Here is a 23,032-nt window from a genome sequence, read left to right as displayed (position 1 = left end):
CATGGAAAGCGAACCCTGCATAAATACAAACTGATGCTGTCTGAGTGGCTCATCGCCACGAATATGTAGACTAATACTTTTTATTACACGAGGCGTTGTGCACATATATGGAGTGCCTCAGCAAGAGATACTTCGTTGAAAACACAGCCGCCACACAGGAGAGACAAGTCAGTAGTCAGTTCCATCAAAGCAGTGCAGGACACTTTTCAAAACAAGATATTTTTTCAAAAAAGTGGATTTCAACAGAACCACTTTTTGGCCATTTATGCAGTTACGTGATTGACCCAGAGTACTACGAAATTAGCACGCAAATTGAGACAAGTGGTTGTTTTTATACAGATATCATCAAATGCTTTATACAATCTGTAGATGAAGCGCAGGCGAGTGATGTGTGTCCAAAATCCCAAGGGAGAAAGACAAGGGAATGCGTGTGAAATACTGCACATATCGCCTTCAAACAATTGTGACTGGGTTTATGGACTCACTGATGTAAGGTATGAGTTAGTAGCAGGGCTGCATCTGTCATCATAGGTAAACGCCCATAAAATCAGTTAGTGGTAAGCATAATATCGCTACAATATTCGCAAGAGTGTATTGAATACACTTCGTTTGAGGATCATGAAAGAAGGTTGTATATGTGGAAGAGAAGAGGGAACATTGGTAGGTTTCAGGTAGATTATATAATGGTAGGACAGCGATTTAAAACAGAATTTAAACTGCAAAACATTTGCGAGAGTAGATGTGGACTCTGGCCATTATTCATTAGTTATAAAATGAAGATGAAATAAATTACCTTTGCTTCGCGCCTATGGTCACAATTTTTTTGTTATCAGATTACCGGTTTCGGTCTATAATGACCATCTTCAGATCTGTTTCATAAAAACATGTCCTAATATACTGGCATCGTGAAGTGACAAACTGGTGAAGAGAAATGGTGTCTTTATGATAACACAAGGAAAAGAAAGGAATGATTCACCCCAAACAAAGCACCAGCTCCCGACGATGAGCTGTGTGGATCCACAAAATATAATGTTATGCATCTGGTAGAACGACGACTGTGTGATGTAACCTAAATTACTTACCTGAGGTGTAACCATCACTGCTGAAATTTATCGTCAACATATGAGACATCTTGCAGACTTAGTCCAAGAACAACGACCCGAAAGACTGCGAAAAAAGACAGAGCGCTCCCCCGTTCTGTAAAAATGACGAAAAACGCTACACAGGAATTTGGATGGGAAGAAATGCCTCACGCTCTTTATTCATCTGACCTTCTGCCCCAGGATTTTCACCTTTCCGCTCTCTATCGAACAATTTTCAAGGAACTTCCTTTCTCGATGAAAATGCACTCCGAACATGACTTGTCTCAGAACTACGTGATTTCTACAGTCACGGAATCGAAAAGTTTTTCCAGCCTTGGCAGACTGTTGTAAATAATGAATGAGAATATACCACTATCTACAGGGGCACCAGATATAGCGTATCCCCGAATGAATAATATGTCTTTGATTACTAAAGTCTCTGTTACGAGTGGCTGTTGTGTTTATTAAACATATGAAAAAAAAAAAAACGCTACGAACTCAACCAACCCAGTACACGAAAAACTGAAAAATATATGACCTATTTCTAAAATACAGGGTGTACATAAAGTCCGGGAACACTTTCAATTATTTATTGCGCAAGAAACGAACATTGTACAGACATATGTAATTTTGAACAGAAACCATGAAAGTTTTTTTTTTTCATGTATACCACAACAGTGTAGTTTGGTAATTTGCCGATAGTCAGCGCTAGTCGCAAACATGGCGACTTCAGGTGCGGAGCGAGCTTTCTGTGTGTTGGAGTTCGACAAAAACAAGTGCTGCAGCAACGGCTGATGCCTAAAATGCATTCGGACTCTCCGCTCATGTTTAGCAGGATGGGGCTCCACCCCATTTTCATTGTGAAGTTCGTGGGTACCTGAACACGAAGCTGCAGCATCGGTGGATCGGCCGTGCTACAGAAGGGGGCAGCTGTTTCCTGGTGGTTCGGCCATGCTACAGAAGGGGGCAGCTGTTTCCTGAAGTGGCCTCCCCGATCATCAGATCTCACTCCGTGTGACTTTTTTCTGTGGGGACACATTAAAGATCTGGTGTATGTACCTCCTCTACCACGTGATAGCAGAGCTTCCGGAGAGAATACGGGAAGCGACTGCCACAGGCGACAATGCCATGCTGGGACGGCTATGGCAAGAATTCGATTACCGTTTTGTCGTCTGCCAGGTCACTCATGGTTGGCATATCAAATGTTTGTAAAAAAAACAAACTTTCAGAGTTTCTCTTAAAATGCAATATTTATGACATCTGTACAATGTTAAGTTCTTGAGCAATAAACTGAAAGTATTCCCAGACTTTATGTACACCTTGTATTAAGCAAAGGTATAGGAACAAGTGAAATGAATAAAAATGTCGTTTGATAGGGCTAAAAAGTGGTTGGTTTCGTATGGAAGGTGAATGGAAGACTCTACTGTAGATACTGGAAATTCCCTGGTAGGTTCCACTGGAGACAGTGAGACGCCAGCGTGGCACAGGCGTTAAGCCTGGTTTACACGACGACATTGGGTTGCGCCACTCGTTGCGTGGAATGAGTTGCACGCAAGTGCTTTCATACATGACTGTAGACACGGCGACACCACTATACACTTCAGTTCCGTCGTTTTGTGGGTTCCTGAGTCGTGTCTGATAGGAAAGTTTGGTCCGCTGCAAGTCGCACGAGTTGTAGTGGAGTTAAAGCTTCTAGCGTGGAATCGCTGCATAAGAAAAAAATAAGAAACGTGCTTCGATTCGTGACTGGATGAAGAAAAGACGTCAGCTCGGTTGCTCAGCATCCTTGCTGAAATAATTTATAACGGAAGATCCAACAAGTTCTTTTAATTATCATAGAATGTCACCAGAAGTGGTCACGTTTCTTCTAAATAGAGTTAATTATGCGATAAGGAATAAAGATACTGTAATGCATGAGCAACTGTCGCCAGAACTGAAATTACATATCATATTGCGTGCGTTACAATCGAGAACACTCGGCATGCTATAAGGTACGGTTTTAGTTGGTGATGACACTTTTCATTAACACCAATAATTATAAACATTAAAAGTAATAATTATTAACATTAGAAACAGTAATTATTCGAAGCAGGCCGCATTAAGAAGGGGATGGTTTGCAAACTACTCTCTTGAAGACAGATCTGTACAGTGTCAACATTTCAAAATTATAACATATGTGAACGGGGAGCACTGCAGCGAGGTTTTAAATAGATGAATTTTAAATAAAGAATGCAGTTTCTTGAATTTGTAGTGGCTTCGCTCCTGTCAACAATATTCCTTAACAAAGAGTTGGCCAACTCGAACGATGGTGTTTTAGTCTTGTAGACTAGAACATTGCCACAGCTAGAATCACACTTGCTTGTATTTTCTTAATTCAGATCTAAATGTGCTCCTAACTCAATAAATTTTGCCCTGCAGGTCAGATATTGTCAAACCATCTATGTTATGATTGCACATGACGGTCTCAGCGGCAGCAATATGTTGCTTATTTTTGTAATCAGCGTCACTGCAATCCCACAAACACCTATGCAAAACGTAGATATAAAAAAAGCGAACGTTATTCTTCGTTCTCCAGTTCATATTTCAGTTTGTCTCCACTCTACGAACACACACTACCTCAAAACTCATGCAACTAGTGTCACCAAAGTTGGAACACGCCGAAAGGTTTTACACTACTGGCCATTAAAATTGCTACACCATGAATATGACGTGTGCTACAGACGCGAAATTTAACCGACAGGAAGAAGATGCTGTGATATGCAAATGGTTAGCTTTTCAGAGCATTCACACAAGGTTGGCGCCGGTGGCGACACCTACAACCTACTGACATGAGGAAAGTTTCCAGCCGATTTCTCATATACAAACAGCAGTTCACCGGCGTTGCCTGGTGAAACGTTGTTGTGAGGCCTCGTGTAAGGAGGACAAATGCGTACCATCACGTTTCCGACTTTGATAAAGTTCGGATTGTAGTCTATCGCGATTGCGGTTTATCGTATCGCGACATTGCTGCTCGCGTTGGTCGAGATCCAATGACTGTTAGCAGAATACGGAATCGGTGGGTTCAGGAGGGTAATACGGAACGCCGTGCTGGATCCCAACGGTCTCGTATCACTAGCACTCGAGATGACAGGCATCTTATCCACAAGGCTGTAACGAATCGTGCAGCCACGTCTCGATCCCTGAGTCAACAGATGGGGACGTTTGGAAAACAACAACCATCTGCACGAACAGTTCGACGACGTTTGCAGCAGCACGGACTATCAGTTCGGAGACCGTGGCTGCGGTTACCCTTGACGTTGCATCACAGACAGGAGCTGCAGTCATGTACCGTGCCGTTGATCCCGGCGAAGGTTTGTGTCCTCCCTCGGACAAGGGTGTGTGTGTTTGTTCTTAGGATAATTTAGGTTCCCTCGGACAAGGGTGTGTGTGTTTGCTCTTTGGACAATTTAGGTAAAGTAGTGTGTAAGCTTAGGGACTGGTGACCTTAGCATTTAAGTCCCATAAATTTTCCAACTCATTTGAACATTTGAACGGACAGGATCGCCTGCGATGGTGTACTCGACTACGAACCTGAGTGCATGAATGGAACGTAATTTTTTCGGATGAGTCCAGGTTCCGTTTGCAGCATCATGATGGTCGCATCCGTGTTTGGCGACATCGCGTCGAACGCACATTGGAAGCATGTATTTGTCATCGCCATACTGGCGTATCATACGTCGTGATGGTATGGGTATGGGGTGTCATTGTGTTACACGTCTCGGTCATCTCTTGTTTGCATTAACGATACTTTGAACAGTGGACATTACATTTCAGATGTGTTACGACCCGTGGGTCTACCCTTCATTCGATCCCTGTGAAACCCTACATTTCAGCAGGATAATGCACGACCGCATGTTGAAGGTCCTGTACGGGATACAGAAAATGTTCGAGTGCTGCCCTGGCCAGCACATTCTCCAGATCTCTCGCCAATTGAAAACGTCTGGTCAATAGTGGCCGAGCAACTGGCTCGTCACAATACGCCAGTCAGTTCTCTTGATGAACTGTGGTATCGTGTTGAAGTTGCATGGGCAGCTGTACCTGTACACGCCATCCAAGCTCTGTTTGACTCAATGCGCAGGCGTATCAAGGCCATTATTACGGCCAGAGGTGGTTGCTCTGGGTACTGATTTCTCAGGATCTGTGCACCCAAATTGCGTGAAACTGTAATCAGATGTCAGTTGTAGTATAATATATTTGTCCAATGAATACCGGTTTATCATCTGCATTTCTTCTTAGTATAGCAATTTTAATGGGCAGTAGTGGAGTTTCACCGACGAGTTGTGCAGTGGCCGGCAGCGCAGTTGCGCGCAACCTAGTGTCGCCGTGTGCGTACGGCTGTACGCAGTGCTGTGCGGGCGCAGCGTACCTGCAGGAAGGCCTCCGGGTGGATGCGGCGCAGCAGGTTGCGGCTGAGGTCGAGCACCCGTAGCGCGGGCACGCGGTGGAACGCCCCGCGCTGCACCTCCTCGATGCGGTTGTCTGCCAGCCGCAGCTCGCGCAGCGACGTCAGGTCCACGAACGTCGCCTCGCCCAGTCTGGCGGCCCGAACCACGTCTCAGTTTCTCAGTCTTACAGCTTAAGGATCGTACACAAATTTATCCAGGTACGTAACGCAGTAGAGAACTAAAGCGTACACTATCTAATGAGAAGTATCCAGACCTAAGGGAGTAAAGGCGTGATAATCGCAAGGGGAGGGATCAGGACTATAGGGCGGGTGCCAAAGTGTCTCCTGCTGGAGTTGGCCTAGCTCCTGCGTTACGACATTTGCGATAAGGGGCCGAATGGTAAGCAGCACGAAACTTGACGCACAAGTCCACAGACGGTGATTATCGACAGACATGCTGCCCCAACCACATTCTCCGATGGATATCTTCTGGTCTTTGTCCTTTAGAAGCCAAGGAAAGAAAAACAGCACGTTGGTTCCGTTTGGATGCATTTGATAATAACGTCGCCACAGTTCACGTTTCCGCATTTACCGCACGCGCGGTGGAATGAGATTAGTGCCGCGCTGATCCATTTTATTTTTTTCTCTTTATTGATTTTCAATTCCCCCCGAAGGGGTCTAGCTGGCAGCAGCTTAGTACGCTGCTCTACAGACTTTGTTTTTAAAGACGGAAGAAGAAACGAAACAAGAAAAACAGACGATAAAACGGTGACTTAAAGTGTAGAATGGCGGTAAAATGCGGAAAGTTAAAACAGAAAGCAAAAGGGGTTGGCAATGTTTATAAAAGACACAGGAATCAGACAAGTAACCTAGTACACACACAATTAAAAAATATGGCGATAGTCTGGTTTCTGTTCGCAAGAGATAGAAAACACACTCAGCGACAGTATGATGGCCGTTCCCAACACTTCCCAAAAAACACAACACAGACCACTCACTGTAAAACACTGCATGTAAGTGGCGGCACAAAGATGACAACTCCCGAGACAAAGGCAGATTGGGGGGAGGGGGGGGACCTGGAGGAGGGGGAAGAACAAGGAGAGAGGAGAGGAAAAAACGAAAAGGGGGGGGGGACCAATGAGGGAGAGGACTCATAAAGTGGGGGAGGGGCAGGGCAGACGCGAGAGGGAATGAGAAGAGGCAGAGGAGGGAAATGCAAAAGGACTCAGGGAGAGAAGGGGGTAGAGAGAGGGTAGGTGCAGAAAAAAAGAGGATGGAAGGGGGCAGAGGGTGCCCGGAAAAGGACAGGGGAAAGGAAGGGGAGTGAGGATCAGAGTTGATTGGAGGGATAAATAGAGGGAGAGAAGACATCATCCGGGAGGGGGAGTTGATGGAAGCCACCTTGGGAAAGGAGATGAACGGTGTAGAGATGGAGGGTAGTGGAGACACAACAGTGCAGGCGTGACAGAGGGCAGGGATTGGAGAGGAGAGGAGTAACCAGGGGGTGAGGGGGATCAAGGCGGCGGGAGGTGTAGAGGACGCGGATATGTTCGAGGAATAGGAGCAGATGGGGGAAAGGAAGATCCCTTTCCTACATGTCGTGCTCATATATCCGCATAGGAGCCACACTACGTTAAGAATACGCTGCAGCAGCGCCCTCTGACGGGAACCTTTTTTACAATGTTAGTTATAATCCATCTTCATTGCAAAAATGTTTATCATGTGTCCGGTTTTGGTTCCTCTAGAATCATCTTCAGATCTGAAACGATAATGATACTAATTTACTATTTCACAAACGCAAACCCTTTCATCCTATCCGATCAACATCAAATGTAACAGAACATACCGGCAGTTTCGGTTACAGGAGTAACCTGTCCACACATGGCAACCTTCACATGCTGCGTATCATAAAATTGGTTGGCAGATTGCAAGTAATTTATATTAATTCTAGAACTATTATCAACAGGTGGCGTCTGGTACATTTGTTACATTATATATGCACATACTGTATTAAGTAGATTTTTGTAATTTAGTTTTATCTCTAAAAATACTTAATTAAAATCTATAGACGTTGAAGGTTAAAATACGAACTTGTCGAAATTAAAATACACAATAAAATTATCATTTTTGTGCGATCTGAAACAAAAGGGTGATTTCTATACCTACGGCGCTGGTGTAAACTTGTTTTCTTACATGGTCTGCTTCCATGGTTCCTACTATTTCGGTGATGTGCCGCGAGCCGTTCAATCGTCTGATCTTCATCGCCGTGCAGGAGGGCCCCGTCAACGACGTTAGGTGAAGAAGTTGGAAGATGCGTGCAGCGCCTAACGTCGTAGACGGGGCCCTCCTGCACGGCCGTCTTACCCACGGCGATGAAGATCAGGCGACTCAACTGCTCGCGGCACAACACCGAAATAGCGGGAACCACCGGATACGATGAAAAAGGTTTGAATCTACATCTACATCTACATCTACATCTACATCCACATCCATACTCCGCAAGCCACCTAAGGGTGTGTGGCGGAGGGTACCTTGAGTACCTCTATCGGTTCTCCCTTCTAGTCCAGTCTCGTATTGTTCGTGGAAAGAAGGATTGTTGGTATGCTTCTCTGTGGGCTCTGATCTCTCTGATTTTATCCTCGTGCTTTCTTCGCGAGATATACTTAGGAGAGAGCAATGTACCGCTTGACTCCTCGGTGAAGGTATGTTCTCGAAACTTCAACAAAAGCCCGCACCGAGCTACGGAGCGTCTCTCCTGCAAAGTCTTACACTGTAGTTTATCTATCACCTCCGTAACGCTTTCGCGATTACTAAATGATCCTCTAACGAAGCGCGCTGCTCTCCGTTGGATCTTCTCTATCTCTTCTATCAACCGTATCTGTTACAGATACCACACTGCTGAGCAGTATTCAAGCAGTGGACCAACAAGCGTACTGTAACCTACTTCCTTTGTTTTCGGATTGCATTTGCTTAGGATTCTTCCAATGAATCTCAGTCTGGCATCAACTTCATATGATCATTCCATTTTAAATCACTCCTAATGTGTACTCCCAGATAATTTATGGAATTAACTGTTTCCAGTTCTGACCTTCTATATTTTAGCTAAATGATAAGAGATCTTTCTTTCTATGTATTCGCAGCACATTACATTTGTCTACATTGAGATTCAATTACCATTCCCTGCACCATGCGTCAATTCGTTGCAGATCCTCCTGCATTTCAGTACAATTTTCCATTGTTACAAACTCTCGATACACCACAGCATCATCTGCAAAAAGCCTCAGTGAACTTCCGATGTTATCTACAAGGTCATTTATGTATACTGTGAATAGCAACGGTCCTACGACACTCCCCTGCGGCACACCTGAAATCACTCTTACTTTGGAAGACTTCTCTCCATTGAGAATGACATGCTGTGTTCTTTTATCTAGGAACTCTTCAATCCAATCACACAATTGGTCTGATAGTCCATATGCTCTTACATTGTTCATTAAACTACTGTGGGGAACTGTATCGAACGCCTTGCCGAAGTCAAGAAACACGGCATCTACCTGGGAACCCGTGTCTATGGCCCTCTGAGTCTCGTGGCCGAATAGCGCGAACTGGGTTTCACACGACCGTCTTTTTCGAAACCCATGCTGATTCCTACAGAGTAGATTTCTAGTCTCCAGAAAAGTCATTATACTCGAACATGTCACAAGAGGCGGGGAGTATTGTGCTGTCGGTAGAGAAGCAGTAACAGTAGAATGCGTCTGTCGCGAGGGTTCATTGGCGCGAACGTGGACTAGTCATTGAATTTCACCTGAGAAACAAATCCGTCAGGGACATTTAGAACCTTCTAAACTTGTCCAAGTCTACTGCTGGTAATGTGACTGTGAAGTTTAAACGCGAAGGAGCACCGACAGCAAAATCAAGATCAGGCGGACGTCAATAAACGATCTGGTTGATCGTATTGACAGCGGCCTTAGACTGTTTGCCGATGAAGGTATAGTCTACAGGAAAGTAGTATCACACGAAAGTTGTGAACAGATCAATGAGGATTTGCAGAAAATAAATGCGTGGTGTTATGACCGGCAGTTATCTTTCAATATTAGTAAGTGTAACCTACTGCGTATAACAAGGCGAAAATCCCCATTGATGTATGCGTACAAAATAAATGATGTCTTTGGAAGCGGTAACATCAGTCAAGTATCTGGGTGTGACTATTCGAAATGATCTCAAATGGAATCATCAGATTACACAAGTAACGGGTAAGGCGAACTCTACGTTGCTGTTTATTAGTAGAATCCTGAAGCGATGCCGTCCTTCAGCAAAGAAAATAGCTTACAATACGTTAGTTCGTCCAGTCTTAGAGTATTGTTCGTCTGTATGCGACCCTTACCAGTTGGGTCTGATTCAAGAGATTGAGAGGGTCCAAAGAAGAGCGGCAAGATTCGTGACTGGTACATTTAGCCATCGCGAGAGCGTTACAAATCTCATAGAAAGTTTGAAGTGGGACACACTTGCAGATAGACGACACGCTAAACAGAAGGGTCTAAGGGAAATAAGAGGTCGTACTGAGGCGTTCAGGCAGTCGTTTTTCCCTCGTGCGAGTGAAACAGAGGGGGGAGGGGGAATATGACTTTGGCGCGAATTGTCCCCTCCGCCACACACCGCTTGGTGACTAGTGGAGTATATATGTAGATGTAAAAGAAATTTATGGACAGCGGCTGTCGAGCATTGTGAAGGGTGGTTGTAAGAAATCGCATGAAATCAGTGGAAGCAGTTATAAAGTCCTCGAGAGTTCCAAAGTGCTAAAAGGGCTACCAGCAGTCTAGCTAGCGCAGGAGTCAAGAAGAATGGGGTGCAATAATCGAACAGCTCACCAAAAGTCACGCTTTTCTGTGGGCAATGCCGCGCAGGATTAGCCGAGCGGTCTAGGTCGCTGCAGTCGTGGACTGTGCGGCTGATCCCGGCGGAGGTTCGAGTCCTCCCTCGGGCATGGGTGTGTGTGTTTGTCCTTCGGCTAATTTAGGTTAAGTAGTGTGTAAGCGTAGGGACTGATGACGTTAGCAGTTAAGTCCCATAAGATTTCACACACATTTGAACATTTTTGTAGGCAATGCAAACTGACACTTCAGATGGTGTAAAGAGCGACACCACTGGAGAGCGGTTGACAGGAAACCAGTGGTTTTGAGTAATGAAACACGCTGTACCCTGTCACAACCCAATGGAAAGGTTTGGGTTTGGTGAATGCCTGGAGAACGTTGTCTGCTAGCATGTGTAATGCCCACAGTGCAGTGCATACAAGGTGGTTTTATTGGTACGAGTGCGTTTATGTGAGGGTGTGATTCCCTTAGTCCACTTAAGAAAACGCTGAATGCAGAAAGATATTGGCGGGAGGAATGTCAAGTTGGAACCACAGTCAAGTCCAAATCTGAAGGGCGGGACGTCACTGAAGCACAGCACTTACAACTGAAAGAACGTATATTACTGACCCCACTACAGCCAGATCGTAGTCAATTTCTGGAAGGAGAGTACAAGCTAAAACTGTGTGCCAGACCGAGACTCGAACTCGGGACCTTTGCCTTTCGCGGGCAAGTGCTCTACCAACTGAGCTATCCAAGCACGACTCACGACCCGCCTTCACAGCTTTAATTCTGCTAGTACCTCGTCTCCTACCTTCCAAACTTCACAGAGCCTCTTCTGCGAACCTTGCAGAACTAGCACTCCTGGAAGACATGGCTTAGCCACAGCCTGGGGGATGTTTCCAGAATGAGATTTTCACTCTTCAGCGGAGTGTGCGCTGCTGTGAAGCTTTCTGACAGATTAAAACTGTGTGCCGGACCGAGACTCGAACTCGGAACCTTTGCCCTTCGCGGGCGTACTAGTTCTGCAAGGTTCGGGGAAGAGCTTCCGTGAACTTCGGAAGGTAGGAGATGAAGTACTGACAGAATTGGGGCTGAGTCGTGCTTGGGTATCTCAGTGGTTGAGCACTTGCCCGCGAAAGGCAAAGGTCCCGAGTTTGAGTCTCGGTCCAGCACACAGTTTTAATCTGCCAGGAGGTTTCATATCAGCGCACACTCCGCTGCACAGTGAAAATCTCATTCTGGAGAATACAGCTACTTATAAAACCATCGAATATTCCAGAATTCTGGTATTTATACAAACATCGACTATTCCAGAACATACAAACATTACAGACATGAGATATTTCGAGAACATACATTCCAGGAACGATAAACAAGTGGTGGTCGGGTTTGAACCAGCTGCCTGCAGCATGCCACTCAGCAAAGCTAACTACTACGTCGCACTGCGTCCTCTATAGCTCCTCGCATTGCTCCACTTCCTGCAGAAACAACGACCTGCTGTTTCAGAAATTCTCATTGGAGACGACTAAAGCACCCTGATCTAGATATTGCCAGTGGTTCCATGTATGGCGGCGCCGGCTGATCCTCCCGTACTCATCGTGTTGTTACATCATCTTAACTCTGATGAGCATCGAAAGTTGCACTTCCCATCGAAGATTCGTGATCGTCGAGTCGGTCTTCAGTTTCCTCGAACTTCCCAACGTCGTTCCGCGCATCTGGACTGAAGCAGAGACGAAGGATACGATATGGCCCAATTTAGCGCTTTGATAACTTTTCTGGTAGCCCTGCTTTCCACAGAGGCATAAAAACCCACACCAAGTCTCTTGAACAGTATCTCATTGACCAGTGCTTGGCATTGCAGCGGCCTCAGCCATTCTTCCGGGCGCCCTGGGTCCGTATGCGACCTTGCCGTCTTTCTTCTTCGACCTGGTAATGAGACGTTTCACATAGTCATTATGAGTATCGTTTGGCTGAAAAAGTAACATTGTTCGTGTGTCGTATTTTTCCTTCGCGACCAAGGCAATGTTAAGCCTATATTGCATTGATTCGATGTGTTATATACGAATGTCACGACGTACAGTATGGTTTCCAAATACCTGTGTCTCGACATCGACAGCATATCTGTCAGCGCCTTATTAAAGCGCTCTGTGAGGCCATTCCTCTGCGGATAGCAGTTAGTCGCCATCCTGCCGGTGATTTCACAACGTGAATTTACGTCTGATACCAATGTCGATAGGAAAACTTTTTCACGATCAGAGATAATTACATGCCTCAAAATGATGTGTTCTACAATATACAGGGTGATTAAAAAGAATACCACAACTTTAGGAATTTAAAACTGTGCAATAACAAAAGGCAGAGCTAAGCACTATCTGTCGGCTAATTAAGGGAGCTATAAAGTTTCATTTAGTTGCACATTTGTTCGCTTGAGGCGCTGTTGACTAGGCGTCAGCGTCAGTTGATGCTAAGGTGGCGACCGCTCAACAGAAAGCTCTTTGTGTTACTGAGTAAGGCAGAAGTGAATCGACGACAGTTGTTCAGCGTGCATTTCGAACGAAGTATGGCGTTAAACCTCCTGATAGGTGGTGTATTAAACGTTGGTATAAACAGTTTACAGAGAATGGGTGTTTGTGCAAAGGCAAAAGTTCTGGACGGCCGAGAACGAGTGATGAAAATGTAGCACGCATCCAGCAAGCATTTGTTCACAGCCCAGGAAAATCGACTCGCAGAGCTAGCAGAGAGCTACAAATTCCACAATCGACTCCCAGCCACCATTGATGATTTGAAACGAGAAATAACAGCAGCTATCCAAACTGTTACGCCTGATATGCTACAGAAAGTGTGGAACGAGTTGGAGTATCGGGTTGATATTGCTAGAGTGTCTGGAGGGGGCCATATTGAACATCTCTGAACTTGTTTTTGAGTGAAAAAAAACCTTTTTAAATGCTCTTTGTAATGATGTTGTATAACAGAAGGTTATATTATGTTTCTTTCATTAAATACACATTTTTAAAGTTGTGGTATTCTTTTTGAATCACCCTGTACTTTGCAATTTTCGGAGTTTTGGCACTCGGCACAGCTTTAGTGATAGCACAGTGGGCTAGTCAGTGCAGACTATTATATCACGATTTCGGGTTGTCAACTTAGGGAACCTCCCAAAGATGTTGATTCCAGTTTGGTGAAATGACACTGCTATAGGCAGGATTGGTAGCAGATGTTCCAGAGGTAACTGTGGCATTCCTTACAGTGACTCATATAGCGTTTACCGCAGCGGTAGAGACCTCGCCAGTGATACCTGCATCTGATTCTGGTTAGAATCTTCACGAATGGCAGGTGAACAGATGTTGGAACGTTTTCGAAACACTTCAGGTTAGCTGGCCAGAGATGAACTGGAATGATGAGCAACCATTTCTGTCTCATTGGACAATAGTTGCTATTATACAACGCTCCATCTATTCACTTGAATTTCGCTTGGTCAGCTCCTCGTCATTCAAGACTTGTATGGTTTCCTGTAGTGGTGGATCTCCCCTTTGTTCAGCGCCCATGTCATTTGATGGATCGATGATTGAAATTTCATCCATGCTTCTGCGTGCCAACAAAGGTTTCCTTGACAGGCAGTCAGCGCTCTTGTGTTTGGGTCCAGTTTTGTATAGCACTATGATGTCATATTCCTCAAGCCTCAGTGCCCATCTCACCACTCGACCTGACGGATCTTCCAGAATAGTCCAGCAGCATAGAGAATGATGGTCCATTACAAGGATGAATGGTGTCCCAAGTAAATATGGCTGGAATTTACTAATAGCCCAAACAACCACAAGGCATTCTTTCTCAGTTTTAGTGTAGTTTATTTCGTATTTGGAGAGTACTGTGGAGTTATTATCCTTTCAGCAATTTCCTAAATTTGTTTTAGTGTTGCCACTATTCCAAAACTTCTACATTGATGTAACGTTCTGTCTTGGCATTCTCATTATACAGTGCTAAACTGGATAAGATGTTAGCGCTTCCATAAGGATAAGGAAAGATCTTTCTTGCACCTCGTTCCACGAAAATTTGGCGTCTCCCTGCAGTACTTCTTCCAAGGGATCTAGCTTTGTATGTAAGACCACTAGGAATCGCCAGTGGTATGAGAACGTTCCAAGAAAATTTCTCAAATCACAAAGGTGCCGAAAAGTTGAACAATATATGACAGCTCTTATTTTCTCTGGGTCGGGACAGACTCCAGCGCCATCAAGAAGATGCCACAAGATTTTTATTTCTTGGGTGACGAAGAGTCACTCTTCGGATTCAGGCAGGGAATTGAAGTCTGAACACACTTCAGCACAGTTATCAGGTGTCTTAGATATCCTTTAAACGTCTTTGAAGTAACGACAACGTCATCCAAACAGCAAAGACACAATGCTTATCTAAAGTGTAGAAGCAGGTTGTCAGTCATACCTTTTGATGTGCCCAGAGCATTATCCAGTCTTAACAGCTTAACTGTAAACACATAGAAGCCATCAGGGGTTATGAAGGCAGTCTTTTCCCAGTTAACTTCATCAACCTCGATTTGCCAGTAGCCTGGCCATAGTGGAGTAATAGTTTGCTCCTTTCAGGCATTTCAGGGTGTCATCAGCGCGCAGCAATGGGTTGATATCTTTCCTCGTGGTTTTATTAAGTTGACTGTAGTCGATGCAGAAACGCCATGTTCCAACCTTCAGCCTAGTAAAGGCCACAGGAGAGGACCAGGCACTCTCTGAAGGTGCAGTAATGTGGTCCTGCACCATTTTCTCCACTTCCTCACGGATTATCCGTAGTTCAAGTGATGACGCACTATATGAGCCCTGGATAATTGGTGGATGGTACCAGTTTGATATGGTGTCTGATCATGGACCGCTTAGTCTGTCTTTTCTCCACTGCGGATTGGAAAGTATCTGAAAACTAACGCAGAGTGGCTATTACTCACTGACGTCATTCCTTCGCCAGGCCAGATACTATTCTCAGGTAGACAGAAGTTTCCTCCCCAGCATTTTCTGTAGTGTTAGCAGAGCATGATTCTTATCTATGACACTAAGCTGCCCTTACTGTACTTGCTCGACTGTCTTTTTGCATATACCTTTAGGCGTGAGATGTGGCTGCTAGTGAAAATTTGTGACCCAAAATTCTCCTTGATCATTAGATTTCCTTTGTGAGCCTGAGTAGCCTTCTGCAATCAGTAAAAGCTTCATAGTTTAACTGAGCATCTTGACTGATGACTGGAGCTCGTCTCTTTGATGATGGTGAGATGACGACACCTTCAATGACAAACAACTGTCTAGAGCAATATTCGTTACGCGCGCTTTTTGGAACAGCTTCATTAGTCTGGAGCTCTGATCTTTCACAGTCTATGATGTCTTGAGATGCTCTCAAGGTGCACCATTTCACAATAACATTATGACAGCATTCTGCTAAAACGACAAATTCGGAAGGCTGCGTTCTGTCATAGATATTCTTGAGATACATGTTCCTGTTGGCTGGATGTATTTCCCATTTGCGACTTTCAGCACAATGGCCTTCGTATCACAGAATTAATGCCCAGCAATGGGTTTACATCTTCCCTCAAGATTTTATTCATTTGTCTTTCGTCGATGTAGAAACGCCATGTGTCGACCTTCAGCCTCCTAAAGGCCACCGGAGAGGACCAGGTGACGAGGGACGTCCAACATTACACAAAAAAGAAGTACCTTAGTCGATTAGCGCCCGGGCTGGTTTGCCGTCGAAGACGTCAGTGAGATTTCCTGTCATCTTGGTAGCTGTCATTCTAGGAGGATTTTCATCTGTGGAGGCCTCACCTCCATAAATGGTCGCCCGGCTAGTCTTCCTGAATTCAGTGGTTAGGTGAACGGCTGGTACCTCTGTGTGGCGACGTGGAACAGCTGCGGCGTGTTGTCGAGTAACCTCGTCCAGAGTGTGGTGATGACCATCGGACAACAGGTCGACAATTATCGTGTGGAGTTGATTGGTGGAGTAGCACCGTTGTGATAGTTGACGTCTTGTGGCGAATAGTCTTTGAACATTCGTCTTTGTTCTCTACAGTATTGCACAACGCGTCCAGGGTATCCACGGTGAAAACAGACTAGCGTGTGTGTTCTTCTATGGAACGCTGTACTTGGCGAAGGAGTGAATTGGCCGGATGCTGGGTTGTCGTTCGATGGTGGCAGTGTAAATGCGAGATGGTCAACACCATTCTTCATGACGCATTCGCTGGGTGGTGGAGATTGGTGCCAAAGTCCGATACACCTCTTATTCAACATGCTCTGTTACCTCCTGACCTAATCGGTCGATCTTTCAAGGCTGATAGCTCTTGTAAACCTGGCCTGACATTTCTGGCTGCCATGCACTGCTCTACCTTAACTCTTAGCCTACTACCTGGTACATGAGATAGGCGAGATCTTGGTGGTCTTCCACAACTGCCGTAGTGACTACATTTGGCAGCTGGCCATAACTCTTCTGCCCAATTCTTTTTCTGTTACATTTCCTCCACTTGATGAAAACCTCTGTCGTTCTGACATCCTTTACAAAATGAGCTAGGACATATCTTCTGCAGCTCCTATCATCAGGTGTGAGATTTTGTCGGTTCCTGTTATTTTAGTATTACGATATGGTGTAGAGCCAAAACATTCTTCAAATACGACTGTGTCCTTTCTTCATGACGTTGGGTCCTGTTTTCCAGTTGTTCTCCCGCTGTTTGTCGCCAAACGTTTTTGACATTTCGGCCTGGAATTCGTCCCAGCCCAGTTATTGAGATTATTTTCGTTGTGCTTGAACCATTATTTGATTGTGACGTTCAAGTAAAAGTACATATTTAGTGAACACATCATATCATCCCACCTGTTGTATTTGGCGACTCGGTTGAATCCTTTCAGCCATTTCATAGGGTCCTTGCCAGCGTCTCCAGAAAATAGTTTTAGATGTCTGATGTGCAGCTGACTTACTGCTCGCCTGGAATCCACTGGTCTCTTGAATATGTGGATCATGGAAAAGATGTTCAGCTTGTTTCCTCTTCGTGTTCGTACAGGCGATGGCTTTTACATTACCTAATTGGAACTATGGTGATGTAAATATTTTGGGGTACCCAACATATCCACCAAAAAATGTCATGTCAAAGCCACAATCAAGTCCAAATCCGGACGCAGGGTCGTCAGTGAAGCACAGCACATAGAACTAAAAGCACGTATATTACTGTTTATACAGCCATAAAAAAGGTTCAAATGGCGCGAAGTGCTATGGGACTTAACATCTGCGATCACCAGTCCCCTGGAACTTAGAGCTACTTAAACCTAACAAACCTAAGGACATCACACACATCCATGCCCGAGGCAGGATTAGAACCTGCGACCGTAGCAGCAACGCGGTTCCGGACTGCGCGCCTAGAACCGCTCGGTCAAAGCGGCCGGTTGTACAGCCATCAAATATTTCACAAAGTTGATTTTTACCTAAACATCGACTTCGCTTCAGGCCCCAGTGTCCAACATAGCTACATTTTCTGGTGTGGCCCTTGAGGAAGAAAGGGCTGCCACTTCCCCACAGACATACACACACTTTATTGAAAGTGTTCTCAACAGAACACAAGCAATCATAAAGGGGAAGGGCAGATGCAGCCGATACTAATGTCCTTAAATAGGTGCCCGTATACTTTTGATCAGATAGTGTATATATAATGCAGAGAGTCTATAGGAAGAGAATTTATAAACAATGGATTTTAATTTAGGTGTTAGGAAACCCTTTCTGACGGTATTTGTAGCTTTATACAGAAGTGAAACGTGGACAATAAACGGTTCAGTAAAGAAGAAAAATATAAAGTTTTGAAATGTCTTGCTACTTAATAGTACTGAAGAGTAGAAGAGTTTGTCGGATAGCTAATGAGGAGGTACTGAATCTAACAGGGGGGAAAAGAATTATCAGCACAACAGAATTAAGAGGAAGAATCATTGGTAGGCTATACATCCTTATGCATCAAGGAACAGTCAATTTTGTAATGAAAGGAAGTGTGTGCGCGCGCGCGGGGTGTGTGTGTGTGTGTGTGTGTGTGTGTGTGTGTGTGTGTGTGTGTGCGCCTGTGTGTGTGTGGGGGGGGGGACAAAATTATAGGAGGAGGTCTAGGCTTGAAGTTTGTAAAAATTACTGTTTGAGATGGATATAGGTTGTAGTTACGCAGACATGGACAGTCATGCACAGTAATTTTTGTTCTTTGGGGCCTGCAGTGCAAAATATGTCTTGTAGTGGCATGACTACGATAATGGAGGGTAAAAATCGTAGAGAGAGAACAAGAGATTAATATACTAAATAGATTCAGAAGGATGTAGGTTGCAGTAGGTACTGGGAGATGAAGAACCTTGCACAGGATAGAGTAGCATGGAGAGCTGCATCAAACCAGTCTCTGGACTGAAGACCACCACAACAACAGGTCATTTTATCGATATTTTCAGGTCGTTTTAGTAATAAATTTCCATGTATTTAGGCCATAAAAATCCTGCCCATGAGGTTGTAGATACTTTTTCACATTTGTAAATGCAATAAATTCTCCCCAGGGGCAGCTTCCCATACTTCTTGAAGTTTTCCAAGCACATCGAATATTCCATCATGTTTCAGGCATGCATCCCAGATAATATTAATTCTTGTTCCAATATTTTGGCTGACAACCGTATAGCCTTTCTCAAGGTGAGTAACATGCAAGAGCTTTAAAATACTTTACACAGTATTGTGGAGTAAATGAGCTTGTGCATACTCTCTGTTAATAACAAATGATTTACCAACCAAAATACTTGCAGTGCCTCCCACAGCTATAATTTTTCTAGATTTAGAAGAAATACCTGACAGTGTTAACTGGAAAACAGTATAAAAGAAATGGGTAGCGAAAGGTTGTGTTAAGTTGTACAGAACTAGGACTGCAGTCATAACAGTTGAAGGAAATGAAAAGGAGGCAGTAACTGAGAAATGTGTGAGAAAGGTTTGTTGTATCTTCCCTATATTATTCAATCTGTACATTGAGCAAGCAGTAATGGAAAACATGGAAAAATTTGGAAAGGGAATAGAAGTTAGGTAGCAGAAATAAAAACTTAGACACTCCTGATGACCCTATAGTGCTGTCAGAGATGGCAAAGGACATGGAAGATCAGTTGATTGAAATGGGTAGTGTATTGAAATGTGGGTACGTGATCAGTGTAAAAAAAAATTGAAATAAGGATGATGGAATGTAGTCGAATTAAATGAGGTGTTGTTAAGGGAACTGAATTAGGAAATGAGACAGTAAAGGCAGTGGATTAGATTAGATTAGATTAGTACATGTTCCAAGGATCATGAATATGACACTTCGTAATGATGTGGAACGTGTCTGGTTAATAAAAAGTGTCTATACAAGATATTACATTACACAAAATATTACATGATACTCAATACTTTTAATATTTTTTCTGGGGGTAGGGAAATTACCCACTTAATATATCCAGAAATCCCTCTAATGAGTAGAAGGAGTTGCCATTAAGAAATTCTTTTAATTTTCTTTTAAATGCTATATGGCTATCTGTCAGACTTTTGATGCTATTACCTAAGTGACCCAAGATTTTTGTGGCAGCATAATTTACCCCTTTCTGAGCCAAAGTTAGATTTAACCTTGAGTAGTGAAGATTATCCTTTCTCTTAGTGTTGTAGCCATGTACACTGCTATTACTTTTGAATTCGTTCGGATTGTTAATAACAAATTTCATAAGTGAATATATATATTGTGAGGCTACAGTGAAGATCACTAGCTCTTGAAATAAGTGTCTGCAGGATGATCTTGGATGAGCTCCAGCCAATTATTCTGATTACACGCTTTTGTGCAATGAACACTCTTTTACTCAATGATGAGTTACCACAGAATATGATGCCATACGAAAGCAGAGAATGAAAATAGGCGTGCTAAGCTAATTTACTCAGATGTATATAGCCAAGCAGGTGTTGACACATGTGAAAATTACCGAACTACCAGTTTAATAAGTCACAGCTGCAAAATACTAACGTGAATTCTTTACAGACAAATGGAAAAACTGGTAGAAGCAGACCTTGGGGAAGATCAGTTTGGATTCCCTAAAAATGTTGGAACACGTGAGGCAATACTGACCCTACCACTTATCTTAGAAAAAAGATTAAGGAAAGGCAAACCTACGTTTCTAGCATTTGTAGACTTAGAGAAAGCTTTTGACAATGTTGACTGGAATACTCTCTTTCAAATTCTGAAGGTGGCAGGGGTAAAATACAGGGAGCGAAAGACTATTTACAATTCGTACAGGAAGCCCATGGCAGTTATAAGAGTCGATCGACATGAAAGGGAAGCAGAGGTTGGGAAGGGAGTGAGACAGGGTTGTAGCCTCTCCCCAATGCTATTCAATCTGCATATTGAGCTAGCAGTAAAGGAAACAAAAGAAAAGTTCGGAGTAGATATTAAAATCTATGGAGAAGAAAAAAAACTTCCAGGTTCATCGATAACATTGTAATTCTGTAAGAGACAGCAAAGGACTGTAAGAGCAGCTAAACGGAATGGACAGTGTCTTGAAAGGAGGGTACAAGATGAACATCAACAAAAGCAAAATGAGGATAATGGAATGTAGTCGAATTAAGGGGGGTGATGCTGAGGGAATTAGATTAGGAAATGAGACACTTAAAGTAGCTATTTGGGGAGCAAAATAACTGATGATGGTCGAAGTAGAGAGGATATAAAATGTAGACTGGCAATGGCAAGGTAAGCGTTTCTGAAGAAGAAAAGTTTGTTAACATTGAGTATAGATTTAAATGTCAGGAAGTCGTTTCTTAAAGTATTTGTATGGAGTGTAACCATGTATGGAAGTGAAACGTGGATAATAAATAGTTTAGACAAGAAGAGAATAGAAGCTTTCGAAATGTGGTGCTACAGAAGAATGTTAAGATTAGATGGGTAGATCACATAATTAATGAGGTGGTATTGAATAGGATTGGGGAGAAAAGAAGTTTGGGGCACAACTTGACTAGAAGAAGGCATTGGTTGGTAGGACATGTTCTGAGACATCGAGGGATCACCAATTTAACATTGGAGGGCAGTGTGGAGGGTAAAAATCGTAGAGGGAGACCAAGAGATGAATACATTAAGCAGATTCAGAAGGGTGTAGGCTGCAGTAGGTACTGGGAGAGGAAGAAGCTTGCACAGGATAGAGTAGCATGGAGAGTTGCATCAAACCAGTCTCAGGACTGAAGACCACAACAACAACAGCAACAACAACAGCAGGGGACTGAAGACCGAACCTTGCGGCACCCCATTTATGATTTTTCCCCAGTTTGAGAAATCACCAGTTTTTTTGCATATTGTGTGAACTGGATGGATTTTATTGTTTGTGTAGGAAACAAGTGGCGAGAGTCGAAGTAGAGGAAAGAAATCTTAAATTAATAAGAGAAATATGTTAACATTGGAAGGAAATTTCAGAAGGTAATCGTTTGCGGTGTAGTCTTGTGTGGAAATGAAACACGGATGAGAAACAGAACAGACAATAACTAAGAATAACAAGAGAGAGTAGCACGGGGAACTGCGTCGAACCAGTCTTTGGACTGAGGATCACGACAACAATAACATAACCAAAGTGTTGGCGAGATCCGGAACAAGTGCACAATTGGGGAGGTTGGTGGATGCGGAAGCAGGAGTGCAGCTGCAGCGTGCTGTCGACTCACCGGTCGAAGAGGTTGCGGTCGAGCACGAGCGTGTCGAGCGCGGGCAGCGCCCTGGCGGCCCGGCCGACGAGCGCGGCGTCCTGCAGGCGGTTGTCTGCTAGCAGCAGGCGGCGCAGCGCGGGCGCGCCGGCCAGGGAGCGCGCGTGCAGCCAGCGCAGGCCGCACGCCGACACGTTGAGCGTGTGCAGGCGCGGCAGCGCGCCCAGCGAGCGCTCCTCCAGCCGCGACAGCCGCGGCGCGCCCGACACCTGCAGCTCCGACAGCGCCGGCAGCCCCGACACGTGCAGCTGCTCCAGCGCCGGGCACTCCAGCGACACGTACTGCAGCCGCGGCAGCCCCGACAGCTGCGGCACCCGCCGTACGCCGCCCGCCTGGCCCACAACAGGATACACCGTCTAACGTATCATTCCCTGGCTGCACATATTAGCTGTTTCCGTTGGCTACTGTGTTAGCTAAAGCAAGACTCCAGTATATGGGGGAAAGAGATTTCCTCTAGCCCAGAGATTATTGGCTGATCCATCCTAGTCTTTCCAAATGGGTTGTGTTGGCTGCTTAGAGGACGTGCTATTGTCTTAGAATGACGTGTTTCCATGTACCTGTTGGCAATATATCTACTGGCCATTAAAATTTCCACACCATGAAGATGACGTGCTACAGACGCGAAATTTAACCGAAAGAAAGAAGATGATCTGACGTGCAAATGATTAGCTTTTCAGAGCATTCACACAACGTTGGCGCTGGTGCCGACACCTGCAACGTGCTGACATGAGGAAAGTTTCCAACCGATTTCTCATACACAAACAGCAGTTGACCGGAGTTGCCTGGTGAAACGTTGTTGTGACACCTCATGTAAGGAGGAGAAATGCGTACCATCGCGTTTCCGACTTTGATAAACGTCCGATTGTAACCTATCGCCATTAGGGTTTATCGTATCGCTACATTCCTGCTCGCGCTGGTCAAGATCCAATGACTGTCAGCAAAATATG

At 44.5% G+C, this 23,032-nt stretch overlaps 1 protein-coding gene and 1 non-coding gene across 2 annotated transcripts in view; both read right to left on the bottom strand.

Moving 5' to 3' along the window:
• LOC126335483 (protein artichoke) overlaps positions 1 to 23,032 on the bottom strand; it is a 326,438-nt gene that overhangs the window by 98,911 nt on the left and 204,495 nt on the right. The window contains exons 5-6 of the mRNA XM_049998802.1: positions 22,047 to 22,417; positions 5,488 to 5,656 (exon numbers count right to left, since the gene is read on the bottom strand). Coding sequence (XP_049854759.1) covers positions 5,488 to 5,656; positions 22,047 to 22,417 — 540 coding nt within the window. The remainder of the gene's footprint in view (positions 1 to 5,487; positions 5,657 to 22,046; positions 22,418 to 23,032) is intronic.
• Positions 11,039 to 11,113, bottom strand: Trnas-cga (transfer RNA serine (anticodon CGA)). Its single transcript has one exon. It is a non-coding gene; the product is annotated as a tRNA-Ser (tRNA).

The sequence above is a fragment of the Schistocerca gregaria genome, chromosome 2, assembly GCF_023897955.1.
Source record: "Schistocerca gregaria isolate iqSchGreg1 chromosome 2, iqSchGreg1.2, whole genome shotgun sequence".
Taxonomy (NCBI): Eukaryota; Metazoa; Arthropoda; class Insecta; order Orthoptera; family Acrididae; genus Schistocerca; species Schistocerca gregaria.
Note: the sequence above shows the minus strand (reverse complement) of the source record. Positions and strands in the feature narration are given on the sequence as shown.